General features: G+C 50.7%; 2 protein-coding genes across 5 annotated transcripts; one reads left to right on the top strand and one right to left on the bottom strand.

Annotated features, from left to right (window-relative positions):
• Positions 1 to 401: 401 nt before the first annotated feature.
• CLP1 (cleavage factor polyribonucleotide kinase subunit 1) lies at positions 402 to 5,024 on the bottom strand. 2 transcript variants are annotated; one of them, XM_083150673.1, is made up of 3 exons: positions 4,833 to 5,024; positions 2,035 to 2,691; positions 402 to 1,169 (listed from the first exon to the last, which is right to left on the bottom strand). In XM_083150673.1, the coding sequence occupies exons 1-3, from the start codon at positions 4,839 to 4,841 to the stop codon at positions 495 to 497; spliced, it is 1,341 nt and encodes a 446-aa protein (XP_083006799.1). In that variant the 5' UTR covers positions 4,842 to 5,024; the 3' UTR covers positions 402 to 494. The 2 variants fall into 2 exon arrangements, with proteins under 2 accessions (XP_083006799.1, XP_083006800.1); XM_083150674.1 differs by lacking the exon at positions 4,833 to 5,024 and adding an exon at positions 4,589 to 4,805.
• Positions 4,847 to 19,870, top strand: LOC146009915 (uncharacterized). Of its 3 annotated transcripts, none has more exons than XM_083150540.1 (5): positions 4,847 to 5,005; positions 7,494 to 7,614; positions 10,095 to 10,280; positions 16,159 to 16,282; positions 17,710 to 19,870. In XM_083150540.1, exons 2-5 carry the CDS (start codon positions 7,537 to 7,539, stop codon positions 19,494 to 19,496), a joined length of 2,175 nt encoding a protein of 724 aa, XP_083006666.1. In that variant the 5' UTR covers positions 4,847 to 5,005; positions 7,494 to 7,536; the 3' UTR covers positions 19,497 to 19,870. The 3 variants fall into 3 exon arrangements, with proteins under 3 accessions (XP_083006666.1, XP_083006667.1, XP_083006664.1); XM_083150541.1 differs by lacking the exon at positions 4,847 to 5,005 and adding an exon at positions 5,377 to 5,499; XM_083150538.1 differs by lacking the exon at positions 4,847 to 5,005 and adding an exon at positions 7,144 to 7,316 and having other exon boundaries at positions 17,710 to 19,869.
• Positions 19,871 to 20,741: the final 871 nt, after the last annotated feature.

The raw sequence follows: 20,741 nt of genomic DNA, 5'->3' as shown, positions 1-20,741 counted from the left end.
CCGACGGCCACCCGCTATTTTCCCTCGTGGGGGTCCACGACCCCCATAGAGGGAGAATAGAATAGGTGGTGAGCGTAGCAAGCCACCGTGCCCGCAGCGTGGTGCCCGCAAGGGGCTTTGTTGCACTCACCATGCTGTCTGAGTCCGGGCAGTCGGGATCTCGACTGTCGGACCCCTGTACCACACCCTTAGATACAAGAGGGCCTGGTCATAGCATATGGGGAGATTTACTAACACAGACACGGTACCACTTTTGGCTGGTTGTAGACAGGGATAGCCTTAAAAACCTGGACTGTAATAGTGGAGTTTGGGAACCTCTGGACTCATTTGTGGCACGAGTTGTCCGTTATAAAGTCGTACCCGCAAGACTTACATGTATGTAAAACATTTCTGGACGACTATTTGGGAGCAAAAACTAAATAAAACCTCTTTAATAAAAACAGCAAGAAAGTTTCTTTTAAGCCATAAAAGATATTTATCAGACGGCGGTTCCTTCACTTCAGGTCCATAAACCGAATGTCCATGATCAGCAGGACACACTTGGGCAGCGGTCTCGGAGCCGGGGAGAGCACGGTCAGAGTCTCTCTCTCGATGTCCACCCCGGTGGTGACAATAAACCCAGCCACGTTCTTCTCCTCCACCCCTTCTTCTTCCCCACCATCAATGGGCACCACACTCAGCAGGTGATGCGCCATGTCTCTGCCAGGCGACACCGGAACTAGCTTCAGCTGATTGTCCTCTTGTGACATGCCCAACGGGAGGCAAGAGTCCGGAATAGACGGAGCTCCGACCTTGTAGACCTTCACCTCAGAGAACTTCACCTCAAAGGCGTGAGGATAGAGTGACCCCCGGGGGCCGTAGAAGTACTCCCGCACCCGCTGATCCCGGGACTCTCTCCGACACTCTTTGGAGCGTTCGGAGGCCCCGCCGGACTTGGGGAGGAGCAGCGTGTGGACAAAGTGGGGGAGGTCTCGGCGCAGATCGTTGTACAGGCGTTCCTGGTCCAGGACTATGACCACGTCCACTTCGAAGGCCGAGGCCGCATGTATCAGCGCCTGGTATCCCGAACCCTTCACCCAGCCGCAGCTGTTTATAAGGCAGCCGCTGACGGAGGCGCGCCGGTTGGCTTCGCACCGCAGATTGAAGACGTGAGCCAGGCGTGAGGTCAGCTGGGGAGGAACAAGACAGAGTCAGGACCAACAGGCAGGAGACACATCTGGGAAAATCCAGAACTTCTCAATAGCTTCTTAAATCGTATAAAAAAAAAAAAAAAAAAGGGCAACAATTTATTGCGTAAGTATTCACACCCTAAAAGCTTCATCATGAAGATCCCAGAGAATTAAAAATTTATAAATGGCGCAATGTTGCACTTTTCTGTTGCTAATCGGTGGCATGGAAACTAGGGACTCAAAAGTAATTATGCCTCTGTACAAATCATTGGTTAGACCGCACCTCGAATACGCAGTGCAGTTCTGGGCCCCACACTATAAAAAGGACATCATAGAATTATAAAAATTCAAAGGCGAGCAGCAAAGCTTATTAGGGGAATGGGGAACATAAGCTATGAGGAGAGAGTAAGCAAGCTGGGACTATTTACACTAGAGAAGAGACGTTTAAGGGGGGACATGCTCAACATGTACAAATATATCAGGGGCCAATATAAGAAACTGTCACACACCCTCTTTTCTACTAGACAGGAATCTAGGATGCGAGGGCATGAGTATAGATTAGAAGAAAATAAGATTTTGTTCATCTATAAGAAAAAAATTCTTTACAGTCAGAGCAGTCAAACTTTGGAACTCTCTTCCTGGAGAAGTGGTGTCGGCAGACACTATAAATATGTTTAAAATAAGGTTGGATAAACATTTATTGGTAAAAAACATCCATGGGTACGAATAAGTAACAAAATCTGTCTTTAAAATATCAGAACATACTGTACAACAAGGGATTAGCTACTATAACCATAGGTTGAACTAGATGGACAGAAGACTTTATTCAGCCTCACCTACTATGTAACTATGTAACATTTCTTACCTTGTTGTACAATTTGATGTTCGTCCCTGGAGTCGTAGATCCGAAGTGATAGACCAGAGGAGCCTGAGCGGAGAATCCTTCCTCTACATCGGCTGGCCGCTCCACGCAGAGGGCTCCGACCGTACCAGGCACGGACACCGAGCCTTGGCCCACGTCCAGTTCCACCAAGGTGGGGCGCCGGCCTCTCCGCACAGCGTAGTTCAGCAGGAGACGGCAGAGGGTGGACTTGCCCACGTCCGAGGGCCCGGCCACCAACACCCGAGGCCCTCTCTCCCCGTCACGCTCTGCTTGCACCCGCATCTGCTCCAGTCCCACGTGGGTGTTGAGATACAGCAGCATGGGGGTGTCCTTGGACACGTAGGCCACGTCGGGGCTGCCCCACAGCTGAACGGTGCACCCGTGCCATGTGAAGACAGCGGCCTTGCTCCCCGGTGGGAACGTGTACTTCTTGTTCCTGGTTAACTCTGTCCCAAACATCTCGGCCAGCCCGGAGATCAGCTCCACCTGCACGGTGGCCGAGCCCTCTACCTCCAGACGGAGCTCCGTCTCCTTCTCCAGCTCGAACTTGGTGGAGGGAACATTGGAGGAGGAATTTGGCCAGGTGCTCCCGGTCTCAGACCCGCCAGGAAGGGGGTCATCTGCCGACATGGTAGTAATCTGAAATAGGACAGGACAGAAGGTGCAGTAAGTAAATGGGATGATGACGCAGAGGGTGGTGGGATAACTGGAATTATTACATGAGGTGTAGGAAAAGGCAGAGATTATATGAAAAATGTAGCAATGAGGCGGTGGAGAACATGGTGGAGGATGTAGGACTGGATGGGATAATATTGGAGATGTCGGGATGTATGGGACGTAGGGATGGACGGAATCATACGGGCGATGTTGGGGTGTATGGGATCATACGGGAGATGTTGGGATGAATGGAATCACATGGGAGATGTTGGGATGTATAGGACATAGGGATGAGTGGGATAATGTGGGATGTATGAGACGTAGGGATGAACGGGATTATACGGGTGTATGGGATCATACAGGAGATATAGGAATCATGCAGGAGATGCTGGGATGTATGGAATTATAGGGAAATGTTGGGATGTATAGAATCATACGGGAGATGTAGGGATGAGCAGGTTCATATGGGAGATGTTGGGATGTTTAGGACGTAGGGATGATCAGGATCATACGGGAGATATTGGGATGTGTAGGACATAGGGAAGGACGGGACCATACAGGAGATGTTGGGATGTAGGAGATGTAGAGATGAATGGGATTATACAGGAGATGCTGGGACGTGTAGGACGTAGGGATGGGATCATATAGGAGATGTCGGGATGTGCAGGAATGATCGGGATCATACGGGAGATGTTGGGATGTAGGAGACGTAGGGATGAATGGGATCATACAGGAGATGTTGGGATGTAGGGATGATCGGAATCATACGGGAGATGTTGGGGTATATGGGGCGTAGGGAAGGATGGGATCATACAGGAGATGTTGGGATGTGTAGGACGAAAGGATGGATGGGATCATACAGGAGATGTTGGGATGTGCAGGATGTCGGGATCATACAGGAGATGTTGGGATGTGTAGGATGTAGGGATGAGCAAGTTCATATGGGAGATGTTGGGATGTGTAGGACGTAGGGATGATCAGGATCATACGGGCGATATTGGGATGTGTAGGACATAGGGAAGGACGGGATCATACAGGAGATGTTGGGATGTGGATGACGTAGGGATGAGCGGGATCATACGGGAGATGTTGGGATGTATAGGACATAGGGATGAGCGGGATAATATGGGAGATGTTGGGATATATGAGACGTAGGGATGAGCGGGATCATACAGGAGATGTTGGGATGTGTAGGATGTCGGGATGTATGAGACGTAGGGATGAACAGATCATACAGGTGATGTTGGGGTGTATGGGATCATATGGGCTATGTTGGGATGTATGGGATCATACGGGAGTTGTTGGGGTGTATGGGATCATACAGGTGATGTTGGGATGCATGGGATCATACGGGAGATGTTGGGGAGTATGGGATCATACGGGAGATGTTGGGGAGTATGGGATCATACGGGAGATGTTGGGATGCATGGGATCATACGGGAGATGTTGGGGAGTATGGGATCATACGGGAGATGTTGGGGAGTATGGGATCATACGGGAGATGTTGGGGAGTATGGGATCATACGGAAGATGTTGGGATCTATGGGATCATACGGAAGATGTTGGGATCTATGGGATCATACGGGAGAGGTTGGGATATATAGGATGTAGGGATGAGTGGGATCATATGGGAGATGTTGGGATGTAGGGATGATCGGGATCATATGGGAGATTTTGGGATGTAGGAGACGTAGGGATGAATGGGACCATACAGGAGATGTTGGGATGTAGGAGACGTTGAGATGAATGGGATCATACAGGAGATGTTGGGGTATATGGGGCGTAGGGAAGGATGGCATGACATTATAGAAGGTCTGTGGGTGGGCTGCCCTGGCCACGGGGTCCCACGCTCAGAACCTGAGGACTGCTAGGGACCCACCTGATGAGGTCACCTGGCTGCAGTAGGTCAGCCCGTATCTTTGTGGCCCACAAATAAGGCTGAACACCCCAATATCAGAGTTTATTATAATTATGGCAGCCAGAGGGGTGACTGGGACGGTACAGGAGGTGTGTAGCGGTGACTGGGGGTGAGATGAGCTGTGGGCAGCGCAGGGCACCATGTTGGGCACAGAGGGGTGACATGTACATAGAGGGGGCCCCAGAGGCCCGCACCCGGCTCTCACCTCTCTCATCCGCAGCGATCTGTCCCCGATGCAGGAGACCGGAAGCCGCGAGAGTCCCACTTCCGGCGTCTGGGGAAGGCGCAGTGACGACCTCTCCCGGTCACGGTGCCGGCTCCCCTGCACCCCGCCTCGCCAGTCTTTGCTTAGCTCTGCTCACCGGGGCGGATATGCCGGTATAAAACCTCACACTATCACCTGTCCCCAGTACCATGCAGCGGCGGCCATTTTGTTGTGGCCCACTCAATATATCCCCCAGAGCTCTAGACACACGCTGCTCCTGGAGGACTACAACTCCCAGAAATCCCTGTATTATTTTTTTTTTTAACCCTAGAACACATACACCATTTTTGCAGGCAGTAATTTCTTTGTGGTATTTTATTATTTTATTACCCCTGTAGGTGTTCTGGGGTTCATTTTTTTGTGACTGCAACTCCAGAAACACCTGTCAACTGCTAGTGTCACCCCAAACATAGTGTCACCCTGTATAATGGTGGCAGCAGGGTGGCCGTGCCCCACACATGGTCCCTGTGCAGCCTACAGCATTGTGTCCCTCCTGGAGAGGGTCATGTTGGGAGGTATGCTATGGATACTCTGCGCCAACCATGGGCAGATGCACTGAGTGACGGTGGCGCAATGGCCAGCGGTCACGTACATAGGACCCCCATAGGTACAGTAATGGCTGCCGCGGCCGCCTCTTAATCACACCCATTATATTATCCCATGGCATCAGTGAGAGGCATGAGTGTGTGCGTGCGTGTGTGGGGGGGCACCAGCAAGACTATGGCAGCTATCTGGGTCACTGCCAATGGAGCGGTCCCGGCCTACTCAGGAGAGGTCACCTGAGGATAACAGCGGCTCTGGGGGCTGAGCGGTATCATTGGCACATCTGTAATGGGTGTTATACACAGGGGCCGCCCTCCTGCCCCACCTCTGCAACGTCTCACCCAGGCCCAGATTAACAATGGCGAGGGTGGAGCTGCACCTCCAGGCTGCCACATGACTATACGCTCATTGTCATTGCAGGCTGCAGCATGATGAGACCAGCTGGCCACATGGTCGGCCAGAAATCAGAAGTATTACCATTGTGTTCTATGTTACACACTTATGCAATGTTTGTACCTTTATAATAGTAAGGGGGGACACTGGGGTGTACATACCCTCCAACATCTCATACATAAAAAAATGGTACAAATTGGGCAAGGGGGTGTGGCCAATGGTAAATGGGGTGTGGCCAACACAATGCGATGGCTGCAGAGCCCAGTCCTGTTAATTTTATTTATTTATTTATTAGCAGTTTCTTATATAGCGCACACATATTACGCAGCGCTGTAAAGAGAATTCTAGGGTTAATTTTTTTTCGCCTACCAGTATATTTTTGGATTGTGGGAGGAAACCGGAGCACCCAGAGGAAACCCACGCAAGCACGGGGAGAATATACAAACTCTGCACAGTTAGGGCCATGGTGGGAATTGAACCTCAGTGCTGTAAGGCAGTAATGCTAACCATTACCATGCCAGTATGGGACAGGTGAGTATTGTGAGGGTCCCTGGAGGTAAGGGGGGCTGGTGCAGGTACATGGTATATAACACAGAGGAACTAGAAGTCCCAGCATGACACGGGGGCCGCAGATACACCAAACTACATCTCCCATCATGCGTCACGCTCTAGCCAGCCCCGCCCAGCCTCCATACGTCATTGGCTATGCACTGCCTCCACGCCATATCCTAACCTGTCAGTCAACAGCGGGGCAGGGCCTGCGGCAGCCGGCATTGCCTAGCAACGACAGTGACATCAGCGCCGGGGCCTCATGTAAACTGGTAAAAAGTGGTACATTGGTTTTAGCTGGTACAGACCATAGAAAAACGGTACAGTTGGAGGTTGTAAGTGTATGATATAATATTGTAGTGTATATATAATATACATTCATTCCCTGCCCGCCACTGCAGATCAGTCATGGCTCAGGGGTCCCATAAGGTGCAATTTGCCCCATTCAGTGTAATTTTTGGGGGGCAGCAAAACATGATATTAGCAAGGTACAATAAATATTTGCCAAGTGTCTCCTGCATTTCCCTACCAGACCACAAGGTGGCAGTGTCGGGGGGAAAGGAAAGACAGACCAATTATAATCCGCTGTAGTCTGTAAACTGACCACTTGGTGGCAGACCAAGCGTTCTAGTGCGACTGGCTTGAGCAATGCAGCTGGAACGCAATAACCGGAAACATCTGGAACGCACAGACCGGAAGCGTAGTGATGGCAAGCGTCAGCTGTCCGGAAGCGGATTCCGCAATGAGACCGCTATGAACTATAATTCCCAGCAGCCACCTCTCAGGGTAATAAACATGACAAGGCAGAGCTAGCTGAGCGCCGAGAATGTCTTGTTCAGGATTGGAATGAATCCTATCACTGAGAACTCATAACAACATGTCTTACTGCTTATTGTGCTGCCACTGGTGAGGAGGGAGAGGAGGAGGCTGTAATTCCAGGTAATGACCTGTCACTGGCTGTTATATTAGGTGCCCACACAATATGCTGTGTGGTCTGTATGTATGTACAGTATGTATGTGTGTGTGTGTGTGTATACAATACTATAGTCCTGTGCTATAGATATTTACTATACTGTAATGTACCAGTAATGTTATCCCACATCCTGTGTCTTCCAGCATCACCATCCTCGTCACCTACCTGATCATCTGACTTCTGAGGATGGACAAAGACAAGAGTCACATGACTGAGCGGATATTACATCTCACCCTGGAGATCATCTACCTGCTGACTGGGGAGGTGAGGTCACAGTGACATCACTCTTATCTGTATTACTGACACAGGGACCTGACCGGGGAGGTGAGGGGGTCTGGGTGCGTCACAGTGACATCATTCTTATCTGTATTACTGACACAGGGACCTGACCGGGGAGGTGAGGGGGTCTGGGAGCGTCACAGTGACATCACTCTTATCTCTATTACTGACACAGGGACCTGACCGGGAGGTGATCGGGTCTGGGAGCGTCACAGTGACATCACTCTTATCTCTATTACTGACACAGGGACCTGACCGGGGAGGTGAGGGGGTCTGGGAGCGTCACAGTGACGTCACTCTTATCTCTATTACTGACACAGGGACCTGACCGGGAGGTGATCGGGTCTGGGAGCGTCACAGTGACATCACTCTTATCTCTATTACTAACAAAGGGACCTGACCGGGGAGGTGAGGGGGTCTGGGAGCGTCACAGTGACATCACTCTTATCTCTATTACTGACACAGGGACCTGACCGGGGAGGTGAGGGGGTCTGGGAGCGTCACAGTGACATCACTCTTATCTCTATTACTGACACGGGGACCTGACCGGGGAGGTGAGGGGGTCTGGGAGCGTCACAGTGACATCACTCTTATCTCTATTACTGACACGGGGATCTGACCGGGGAGGTGAGGGGGTCTGGGAGCGTCACAGTGACATCACTCTTATCTCTATTACTGACAAAGGGACCTGACCGGGGAGGTGAGGGGGTCTGGGAGTGTCACAGTGACATCACTCTTATCTCTATTACTGACACAGGGACCTGACTGGGGAGGTGAGGGGGTCTGGGAGCGTCACAGTAACATCACTCTTATCTCTATTACTGACACAGGGACCTGACCGGGGAGGTTAGGGGGTCTGGGAGCGTCACAGTGACATCACTCTTATCTCTATTACTGACACAGGCACCTGACCGGGGAGGTGAGGGGGTCTGGGAGCGTCACAGTGACATCACTCTTATCTCTATTACTAGCACAGGGAGCTGACCGGGGAAGTGAGGGGGTCTGGGAGAGTCACAGTGATGTCACTCTTATCTCTATTACTAACACAGGGACCTGACAGGGGAGGTGAGGGGGTCTGGGAGCGTCACAGTAATATCACTCTTATCTCTATTACTGACACAGGGACATGACTGGGGAAGTGAGGGGGTCTGGGGGCGTCACAGTGACATCACTCTTATCTCTATTACTGACACAGGGACCTGACTGGGGAAGTGAGGGAGTCTGGGGGCGTCACAGTGACATCACTCTTATCTCTATCACTGACACAGAGACCTGACCGGGGAGGTGAGGGGGTCTGGGAGCGTCACAGTGACATCACTCTTATCTCTATTACTGACACAGGCACCTGACCGGGGAGGTGAGGGGGTCTGGGAGCGTCACAGTGACATCACTCTTATCTCTATTACTAGCACAGGGAGCTGACCGGGGAAGTGAGGGGGTCTGGGAGAGTCACAGTGACGTCACTCTTATCTCTATTACTAACACAGGGACCTGACAGGGGAAGTGAGGGTGTCTGGGAGAGTCACATTGATGTCACTCTTATCTCTATTACTAACACAGGGACCTGACAGGGGAGGTGAGGGGGTCTGGGAGCGTCACAGTAATATCACTCTTATCTCTATTACTGACACAGGGACCTGACTGGGGAAGTGAGGGGGTCTGGGGGCGTCACAGTGACATCACTCTTATCTCTATTACTGACACAGGGACCTGACTGGGGAAGTGAGGGGGTCTGGGGGCGTCACAGTGACATCACTCTTATCTCTATTACTGACACAGGGACCTGACTGGGGAGGTGAGGGGGTCTGGGAGCGTCACAGTGATGTCACTCTTATCTCTATCACTGACACAGGGACCTGACCGGGGAGGTGAGGGGGTCTGGGAGGGTCACAGTGACATCACTCCTATCTCTATTACTGACATAGGGACCTGACTGGGGAGGTGAGGGGGTCTGGGAGCATCACAGTGACATCACTCTTATCTCTATTACTGACACAGGGACCTGACCGGGGAGGTGAGGGGGTCTGGGAGCGTCACATTGACATCACTCTTATCTCTATTACTGACACAGGGACCTGACTGGGGAGGTGAGGGGGTCTGGGAGCGTCACAGTGACATCACTCTTATCTCTATTACTGACACAGGGACCTGACTGGGGAGGTGAGGGGGTCTGGGAGCGTCACAGTGACATCACTCTTATCTCTATTACTGACACAGGGACCTGACCGGGGAGGTGAGTGGGTCTGGGAGCGTCACAGTGACATCACTCTTATCTCTATCACTGACACAGAGACCTGACCGGGGAGGTGAGGGGGTCTGGGAGCGTCTTAGTGACATCACTCTTAACTTGACGGATGTAACACATGCAGATGTAGCTACATACAGTAATCTTCAAACGATGTCAAATATTTTACTTATGAAGGTTGTTTTTATTTCAGTGATAATTACCCCTTTATTATGTGCAGGATTACATAGTAGTGAAGAAGGAATCTGGGGAGCGTGTGACACCCAGCAACCATATGTCAGGAGGACTGAGCAGGACCCAGAGCCCCATCACGGTGCCTCCACCTCACTCACTGATACAAGAGAGGCACAATGACCAGAAGATCCTGGAACTCACCAACATGATCATTCAGCTGCTGACCGGAGAGGTGACTGCTGGGAATGGGACGTTATACAGTAACACCGGGGGATGTGACCGGAGAGGTGACTGCTGGGAATGGGGCGTTATACAGTAACACCAGGGGATGTGACCAGAGAGGTGACTGCTGGGAATGGGACGTTATACAGTAACACAGACCGGGGGATGTAACAGGAGAGGTGACTGCTGGGAATGGGACGTTATACAGTAACACCGGGGGATGTGACCGGAGAGGTGACTGCTGGGAATGGGACGTTATACAGTAACACCGGGGGATGTGACCGGAGAGATGACTGCTGAGGATGGGGCGATATACAGTAACACCGGGGGATGTGACCGGAGAGGTGACTGCAGGGAATGGGACATTATACAGTAACACCGGGGATGTGACCGGAGAGGTGACTGCTGGGAATGGGACGTTATACAGTAACACAGACCAAGGGATGTAACAGGAGAGGTGACTGCTGGGAATGGGACGTTATACAGTAACACCGGGGGATGTGACCGGAGAGGTGACTGCTGGGAATGGGACGTTATACAGTAACACCGGGGGATGTGACCGGAAAGGTGACTGCTGGGAATGGGACGTTATACAGTAACACCGGGGGATGTGACCGGAGAGGTGACTGCTGGGAATGGGACGTTATACAGTAACACCGGAGGATGTGACCGGAGAGGTGACTGCTGGGAATAGGGCATTATACAGTAACACTGGGGGATGTGACCGGAGAGGTGACTGCTGAGGATGGGGCGATATACAGTAACACCGGGGGATGTGACCGGAGAGGTGACTGCAGGGAATGGGACGTTATACAGTAACACAGACCGGGGGATGTAACAGGAGAGGTGACTGCTGGGAATGGGACGTTATACAGTAACACCGGGGGATGTGACCGGAGAGGTGACTGCTTGGAACAGGACGTTATACAGTAACACCGGGGATGTAACAGGAGAGGTGACTGCTGGGAATGGGACGTTATACAGTAACACCGGGGGATGTGACCGGAGAGGTGACTGCTGGGAATGGGACGTTATACAGTAACACCGGGGGATGTGACCGGAGAGGTGACTGCTGGGAATGGGACGTTATACAGTAACACCGGGGGAGGTGACCGGAGGGGTGACTGCTGGGAATGGGACATTATACAGTAACACCGGGAGGATGTGATTGGAGAGATGACTGCTGGGAATGGGGCGTTATACAGTAACACCAGGGAATGTGACCGGAGAGGTGACTGCTGGGAATGGGACATTAGACAAAAACACCGGGGGATGTGACCGGAGAGGTGACTGCTGGGAATGGGACGTTATACAGTAACACCAGGGGATGTGACCGGAGAGGTGACTGCTGGGAATGGGACGTTATACAGTAACACCGGGGGGGAGGTAACCGGAGGGGTGACTGCTGGGAATGGGTCGTTATACAGTAACACCGGGGGATGTGACCGGAGAGGTGACTGCTGGGAATGGGACATTATACAGTAACACCGGGAGGATGTGATTGGAGAGATGACTGCTGGGAATGGGGCGTTATACAGTAACACCAGGGAATGTGACCGGAGAGGTGACTGCTGGGAATGGGACATTATACAGAAACATCGGGGGATGTGACCGGAGAGGTGACTGCTGGGAATGGGACGTTATACAGTAACACCGGGGGATGTGACCGGAGAGGTGACTGCTGGGAATGGGACGTTATACAGTAACACCGGGGGATGTGACCGGAGAGGTGACTGCTGGGAATGGGATTTTACACAGTAACACCGGGGGATGTGACAGGAGAGGTGACTGCTGGGAATGGGACGTTATACAGTAACACCGGGGGATGTGACCGGAGAGGTGACTGCTGGGAATGGGACGTTGTACAGTAACACCGGGGGATGTGACCGGAGAGGTGACTGCTGGGAATGGGATTTTACACAGTAACGCCGGGGGATGTGACAGGAGAGGTGACTGCTGGGAATGGGACGTTATACAGTAACACCGGGGGATGTGACTGCTGGGAATGGGACATTATACAGTAACACCGGGAGGATGTGATTGGAGAGATGACTGCTGGGAATGGGGCGTTATACAGTAACACCAGGGAATGTGACCGGAGAGGTGACTGCTGGGAATGGGACATTATACAGAAACATCGGGGGATGTGACCGGAGAGGTGACTGCTGGGAATGGGACGTTATACAGTAACACCGGGGGATGTGACCGGAGAGGTGACTGCTGGTAATGGGACGTTATACAGTAACACCGGGGGATGTGACCGGAGAGGTGACTGCTGGGAATGGGATTTTACACAGTAACACCGGGGGATGTGACAGGAGAGGTGACTGCTGGGAATGGGACGTTATACAGTAACACCGGGGGATGTGACCGGAGAGGTGACTGCTGGGAATGGGACGTTGTACAGTAACACCGGGGGATGTGACCGGAGAGGTGACTGCTAGGAATGGGATTTTACACAGTAACACCGGGGGATGTGACAGGAGAGGTGACTGCTGGGAATGGGACTTATACAGTAACACCGGGGGATGTGACCGGAGAGGTGACAGCTGGGAATGGGATGTTATACAGTAACACCGGGGGGATGTGACTGGAGAGCTGACTGCTGGGAATGGGACGTTATACAATAACACCGGGGGATGTAACAGGAGAGGTGACTGCTGGGAATGGGATGTTATACAGTAACACCGGGGGGATGTGACTGGAGAGCTGACTGCTGGGAATGGGACGTTATACAATAACACCGGGGGATGTAACAGGAGAGGTGACTGCTGGGAATGGGACGTTATACAGTAACACCGGGGGATGTGACCGGAGAGGTGACTGCTGGGAACAGGACGTTATACAGTAACACCGGGGATGTAACAGGAGAGGTGACTGCTGGGAATGGGACGTTATACAGTAACACCGGGGGATGTGACCGGAGAGGTGACTGCTGGGAATGGGACGTTATACAGTAACACCGGGGGATGTGACCGGAGAGGTGACTGCTGGGAATGGGACATTATACAGTAACACCGGGAGGATGTGATTGGAGAGATGACTGCTGGGAATGGGGCGTTATACAGTAACACCAGGGAATGTGACCGGAGAGGTGACTGCTGGGAATGGGACATTATACAGAAACATCGGGGGATGTGACTGGAGAGGTGACTGCTGGGAATGGGACGTTATACAGTAACACCGGGGGATGTGACCGGAGAGATGACTTCTGGGAATGGGGCGTTATACAGTAACACCAGGGAATGTGACCGGAGAGGTGACTGCTGGGAATAGGACATTAGACAGAAACACCGGGGGATGTAACAGGAGAGGTGACTGCTGGGAATGGGACGTTATACAGTAACACCGGGGGATGTGACCGGAGAGATGACTTCTGGGAATGGGGCGTTATACAGTAACACCAGGGAATGTGACCGGAGAGCTGACTGCTGGGAATGGGACGTTATACAATAACACCGGGGGATGTAACAGGAGAGGTGACTGCTGGGAATGGGACGTTATACAGTAACACCGGGGGATGTGACCGGAGAGGTGACTGCTGGGAACAGGACGTTATACAGTAACACCGGGGATGTAACAGGAGAGGTGACTGCTGGGAATAGGACATTAGACAGAAACATCAGGGGGATGTGACCGGAGAGGTGACTGCTGGGAATGGGACGTTATACAGTAACACCGGGGGATGTGACCGGAGAGGTGACTGCTGGGAATGGGACGTTATACAGTAACACCGGGGGAGGTGACCGGAGGGGTGACTGCTGGGAATGGGACGTTATACAGTAACACCGGGGGATGTGACCGGAGAGGTGACTGCTGGGAATGGGACATTATACAGTAACACCGGGAGGATGTGATTGGAGAGATCACTGCTGGGAATGGGGCGTTATACAGTAACACCAGGGAATGTGACCGGAGAGGTGACTGCTGGGAATGGGACATTATACAGAAACATCGGGGGATGTGACCGGAGAGGTGACTGCTGGGAATGGGACGTTATACATTAACACCGGGGGATGTGACCGGAGAGATGACTGCTGGGAATGGGGCGTTATACAGTAACACCAGGGAAATAGACCGGAGAGGTGACTGCTGGGAATAGGACATTAGACAGAAACATCAGGGGGATGTGACCGGAGAGGTGACTGCTGGGAATGGGACGTTATACAGTAACACCGGGGGATGTGACCGGAGAGGTGACTGCTGGGAATGGGACGTTATACAGTAACACCGGGGGATGTGACCGGAGAGGTGACTGCTGGGAATGGGACGTTATACAGTAACACCGGGGGATGTGACCGGAGAGGGGACTGCTGGGAATGGGATTTTACACAGTAACACCGGGGGGATGTGACAGGAGAGGTGACTGCTGGGAATGGGATGTTATACAGTAACACCGGGGGATGTGTCCGGAGAGGTGACTGCTGGGAATGGGACATTATACAGTAACACCGGGGGATGTGACAGGAGAGGTGACTGCTGGGAATGGGACGTGATACAGTAACACCGGGGGATGTGACCGGAGAGGTTACTGCTGGGAATGGGATGTTATACAGTAACACCGGGGGGATGTGACTGGAGAGCTGACTGCTGGGAATGGGACGTTATACAGTAACACCGGGGGATGTGACCGGAGAGGTGACTGCTGGGAATGGGACGTTATACAGTAACACCGGGGGATGTGACAGGAGTGGTGACTGCTGGGAATGGGACGTTATACAGTAACACCGGGGGATGTGTCCGGAGAGGTGACTGCTGGGAATGGGACGTTATACAGTAACACCGGGGGATGTGACAGGAGAGGTGACTGCTGGGAATGGGACGTTATACAGTAACACCGGGGGATGTGACCGGAGAGGTGACTGCTGGGAATGGGATGTTATACAGTAACACCGGGGGGATGTGACTGGAGAGCTGACTGCTGGGAATGGGACGTTATACAGTAACACCGGGGGATGTGACCGGAGAGGTGACTGCTGGGAATGGGACGTTATACAGTAACACCGGGGGATGTGACAGGAGAGGTGACTGCTGGGAATGGGACGTTATACAGTAACATCCGGGGATGTGACCGGAGAGGTGACTGCTGGGAATGGGACGTTATACAGTAACACCGGGGGATGTGACAGGAGAGGTGACTGCTGGGAATGGGACGTTATACAGTAACACCGGGGGATGTGACCGGAGAGGTGACTGCTGGGAATTGGACGTTATACAGTAACACCGGGGGATGTGACCGAAGAGGTGACTGCTGGGAATGGGATGTTATACAGTAACACCGGGGGGATGTGACCGGAGAGGTGACTGCTGGGAATGGGACGTTATACAGTAACACCGGGGATGTGACCGGAGAGGTGACTGCTGGGAATGGGTCCTTATACAGTAACACCGGGGATGTGACCGGAGAGGTGACTGCTGGGAATGGGACGTTATACAGTAACACCGGAGATGTGACCGGAGAGGTGACTGCTGGGAATGGGACGTTATACAGTAACACCGAGGGATGTGACCGCCGGGAATGGGACGTTATACAGTAACACCGGGGGAGGTGACTGCTGGGAATGGGACGTTATACAGTAACACCGGGGGATGTGACCAGAGAGGTGACTGCTGGGAATGGGACGTTATACAGTAACACCGGGGGAGGTGACTGCTGGGAATGGGACGTTATACAGTAACACCGGGGATGTGACCGGAGAGGTGACTGCTGGGAATGGGTCGTTATACAGTAACACCGGGGATGTGACCGGAGAGGTGACTGCTGGGAATGGGACATTATACAGTAACACCGGGGGATGTGACCGGAGAGGTGACTCCTGGGAATGGGACATTATACAGTAACACCGGGGGATGTGTCTGGGTGATGACTGTATTATTGTGTGTTTCAGGTTCCTATAAGGTGTGAGGATGTCACTGTCTATCTCTCCATGGAGGAATGGGAGTATATAGAGGAACACCGGGGTCTGTACAAGGACGTGATGGCTGAGAATCACCGGCCCCTCACATCACTGGGTAAGTGGAGGTGTAATGACTGTAATGTCTGTATATATGAGATGTCATCACTATATCCAAAAATCGTTCATATATATGCACAGAGTATATATAGATGATTTTTGAGCTGTAACTTGTACCACTAGGCTGTATGTATTGAGTATTGGGATGTTATGTTGTCTATATGACAATACCCAGAAGGTGAGACCCACCCAATGTACCAATAATGTACACTATTGACACACAAGACAGGTATAGGCACAGGCTAGAGAGAATATAGTAGTGACTGGGTTATCTCTCATTGGCTGCTCCAGATCGTGGCTTGCTATGTCTGTGGTCCAGCCCAGACCTCTTCAGTTTAAGGTAAGCCATAAACTAGTATCCCAAAACTGGCTTTACCAGTCCAACTGGAGAAGTATCTTAAACTTCTCCGACATCTCCTAAGACCAACTTACAAATGATTGCACTTCTTCAGTCCTACAGGCCAGGGGAGAGCCCTAATCCTCAGGTGGTCAACATGGCAACCCAACTCTAAAGGATTCTACTTTGCAACCTGAGAATGCAATAAGGGTCCTGGGTCGTAAACCTGGATGTCCTCTCTTCACACTGTATATTTAGCTGATGTGATTATGGACAGAGCTTCTAGAGCAGCGGTTCTCAATCTGTGGGTCCTGACCCCAAAGTGGGTCTCGACCTTCTCAGCATGGGGTCGCATCTCCATGTTGCTGACCATCAGGCTGATGACTTTTCTAATCTCAGTCAGTGATTCAAGGAGTCTGAAAGATCTGGTGAATTGTCTGTTAGTATAAGCTCCTCCCATCATTTTCCTGTCATTATTTTTATTGTCTAATGGGGTCCCAGAGCATGTCATCAAAGGACGCCAGGATGACATTTATTACAATAACATTAAGGAATGTGTTCCTAGGTAGTATGTAATAAACTGCATACACTTTGACGCGTTTCACCGCAGTGCTGTCTGAATCATGCAGTTTATGCTTATTTTGTTTTCTGGCTATCCTAGGGCTGGACTTAGAACATACACACATGGAGAGTGCCAGTGTCTAGCTTATTCTGTGCTTTAAGTCTGCTAAAATGTCTGATGAAGCATGCCACAGTCCGGTGAAACGCGTATTACTGTTACTCCAGCATCAGTTTCCCAGATCACACTACCTGAGAGCGTTCTTCTTCCACCTCCGAACACCAGCCTGTGGCATATTTTTATCTATTATCTTATGATACAAAATGTCAGTATATAAGGCACATTCCATTCTAATACCATATGCCATCTTGTAGAGTAAATATATATTGCAACTTCAAATAAGATCATTAGTATTTTGATATCTTTCTAAAGATGTCTATATCAGTGTCACTCCGAAGAACCCATTCCCCTCTTTATTATCCACTTGCTTAGATCATCTAACTATTAACTATCTATTTCTCTCACACAGGTCTTACTGAGGATAAAAAAATATCTGGGGAATCCTACACCCCTCTATCTTTCCCAGACTATACAACTGAGGATCACTGTGTTGTTATAGATACCCCGACTACAAAATGCTCATCATCAGCAGGAGGACGGAACATGATCAACTGTAAAGAGAATGTTCTTGAGAAACCAACATTATGTCAAGAAGAAAATGTTGCACACACTGATAATTATACACCCACAGACCATACACAGGATACATCTACTCATATTAAGGAGGAACCGGCCTCATGTGATGGAGAAGACCTCACACACACTGATATTTATACTCCCACATATCATACACAGTATACATCTACTCATATTGAGGAGGAACCGGTCTCACGTGATGGAGAAGACCTCACACACACTGATAATTATACTCCCACAGGTCATACACAGGATACATCTACTCATATTAAGGAGGAACCGGCCTCATGTGATGGAGAAGACCTCACACACCCTGATAATTATACACCCACAGGTCATACACAGGATACATCTACTCATATTAAGGAGGAACCGGCCTCATGTGATGGAGAAGACCTCACACACACTGATATTTATACTCCCACATATCATACACAGTATACATCTACTCATATTGAGGAGGAACCGCTCTCACGTGATGGAGAAGACCTCACACACACTGATAATTATACTCCCACAGGTCATACACAGGATACATTTACTCATATTATAGAGGAACCAACCTCAAGTGATGGAGAAGACCTCACACACACTGATAATTATATTCCCACAGGTCATACACAGGATACATCTACTCATATTATAGAGGAACCGGCCTCATGTGATGGAGAAGACCTCACACACACTGATAATTATACTCCCACAGACCATACACAGGATACATCTACTCATATTATGGAGGAACCAGCCTCAAGTGATGGAGAAGACCTCACACACACTGACATGTATACACCATTATATTACACATTGGCACAGTACGATAAGGATGAGGTGGGCCTTAATTCCCAGAAAGAACGTCAGAGCTCTGAGGTAGATTGTGCAGGATTCGATGCAAAGTTGCGTCATCTGAAAACCTCCTTGCATCACCACAATGTGCCGAGGGCCAGCGCCAAATACAGCAGCGGTGACGGTCAGTTTGCTTCTGCTGCCCATCTCCTTCAGCTGCAAGAAAGTCATAGACCGATACGATTGGTTCCATTTCCACAGTATGTGGAACGCGTCACTGGAGAGGAAACCTTTTCCTTCTCTGTTTATGGGAATCGTTTTACCCAACAATCACGAGACAGCAGACCTCAGAGTGGCCAGGCAGGAGAGAAACGTTACCTGTGCTCGGAATGTGGCAAGTCATTTAAAAGGAATTCCAACCTGGTGACGCACCGGAGAATTCATACGGGGGAGAAGCCCTACTGTTGCTCGGTGTGCGGGAAGCGCTTCATCAGCAATTCGGACTGCGTCATCCACCAGAGATTACACACGGGAGAGAAGCCGTACCCCTGCTCTCTATGTGGGAGGTGTTTCGTCAGCAACTCCCACCGGATATCCCACCAGCGGAGTCACACGGCGGAGAAGCCACATCCCTGCCTGCACTGTGGGAAGCGATTCAGGTGTAAATCCGACCTTACCGCTCACCAGAGGCGGCACACCGGGGAGAACCCGCATCCCTGCTGTGATTGCGGCAAGTCTTTTACCAGCAAGTCTGCACTTGTTAGACACCAGAGCGGTCACCCCAATAGATGTGAGGTTCAGCAGCCTCATGTTGGGGGAAGTGTTGTGTTATAACGACGTTTTATTGTAAAATATTCCAAATCACATAAATACTTACTAGTGATCTTCAGGACAGATTATTTTATAAAATTATATACATTTATGCCTTTCCCGTGTCTGTGCTGTTTTTCTTTATTATGATCCTTTACTTATATGGCGCCACAAGGGATCCACAGCGCCCAATTACAGAGTACATAAACGAATAAGTAAAACAGTGACTTACAGGTTAATACAATAGAGGACAAAGTACAGGATACATAACCATAGCGGCATCAAGAGGATGCTGGAATAAGAATCCCAGTGGAAGAAAACCACAGGAGTTATTGCGATTGAAGATGGTTTAAGAGAAGGAAAAGCACAAGATGGGAGAGGGCCCTGCTCGTGAGATCTCACATTCTAAAGGGGAGGGGCAAATAGGGGTGACACAAAGGGGTTGACCGTGAGCATGGGTTGGCTGGGTTTCCTGAAGAAGTGGTGTCTTGAGAGCCTGTTTGAAGGTTTGTAGGGATGTGTAGAGTCTGTAGGAGAGAGGTAGAGAATTCCAGAGGTAGGGAGCACCACGTGAAAAGTCTTGGAGGTAGGAGAGGCGGCGTGCATTACCGGAGTGAAGAGGACAGGCAGGAATGTAACGGGAGATGAGGCCATATATGTAAATGGGAGAGGAGTTGGTGAGGACTTTGTAAGTGATTGTGAGGAGCTTGAATTGGATTCTGAAAGGGAAGAGCAGCCAGTGAAGGGCTTGTAAGAGAGGAGAGGAGGACATAGTGCGCTTGGAGAGGAAAATGAGCCAGGCAGCAGCACTGAGGATAGATTGGAGTGGAGAGAGTCATTTGTTAGGGAGGCGATTACAGTAGTCCAGTCTGGAGATGACCAGAGAGTGGATGAGGGTCTTGGTAACATCCAGGTTTGTGAGAGATGCTGAATGTGTGGTTTGAAGTAGAGGGAAGAGCCAACACTATTCGAAGACAGTGCACTTGGGGGCTGGAGGAGATAGTAGTGCCATCAATACATAATGAGTTAGTGGGAGGTTAGAGGAGATTGTGCAGGAGGGTGCAAAGACGATTGGCTCAGTCTTCAGTGATAATCTTAAGCGATGTAGCTGGTTTTAGCCCTTCTGAGGGGGTATCTGGACCCTAGGTCAACCATGTCTAGGTTGACACTAGGTCGACCACTATTGGTCGACAGTGCGTAGGTCGACACCTATGAATGGTCAACATAGATAGCAGGTAGACACAAGCATTAGGTCGACAAGTTTTTTTT

This window comes from Crinia signifera, chromosome 6 (assembly GCF_055691185.1).
Source record: "Crinia signifera chromosome 6, ASM5569118v1, whole genome shotgun sequence".
Classification (NCBI taxonomy): Eukaryota; Metazoa; Chordata; class Amphibia; order Anura; family Myobatrachidae; genus Crinia; species Crinia signifera.
This window is presented reverse-complemented; position numbering and strand designations above follow the sequence as displayed.

Excerpts from the sequence above, each read along its gene's own strand:
- LOC146009915 (XM_083150540.1), top strand. The coding sequence starts at position 7,537 with ATGGACAAAGACAAGAGTCACATGACTGAGCGGATATTACATCTCACC. Across the intron at positions 7,615-10,094 it reads TCTACCTGCTGACTGGGGAG|GATTACATAGTAGTGAAGAA; the intron begins GTGAGGTCACAG and ends TATTATGTGCAG. Across the intron at positions 16,283-17,709 it reads CCGGCCCCTCACATCACTGG|GTCTTACTGAGGATAAAAAA; the intron begins GTAAGTGGAGGT and ends TCTCTCACACAG.
- CLP1 (XM_083150673.1), bottom strand. Across the intron at positions 1,170-2,034 it reads ACATCAAATTGTACAACAAG|CTGACCTCACGCCTGGCTCA; the intron begins GTAAGAAATGTT and ends GTTCCTCCCCAG.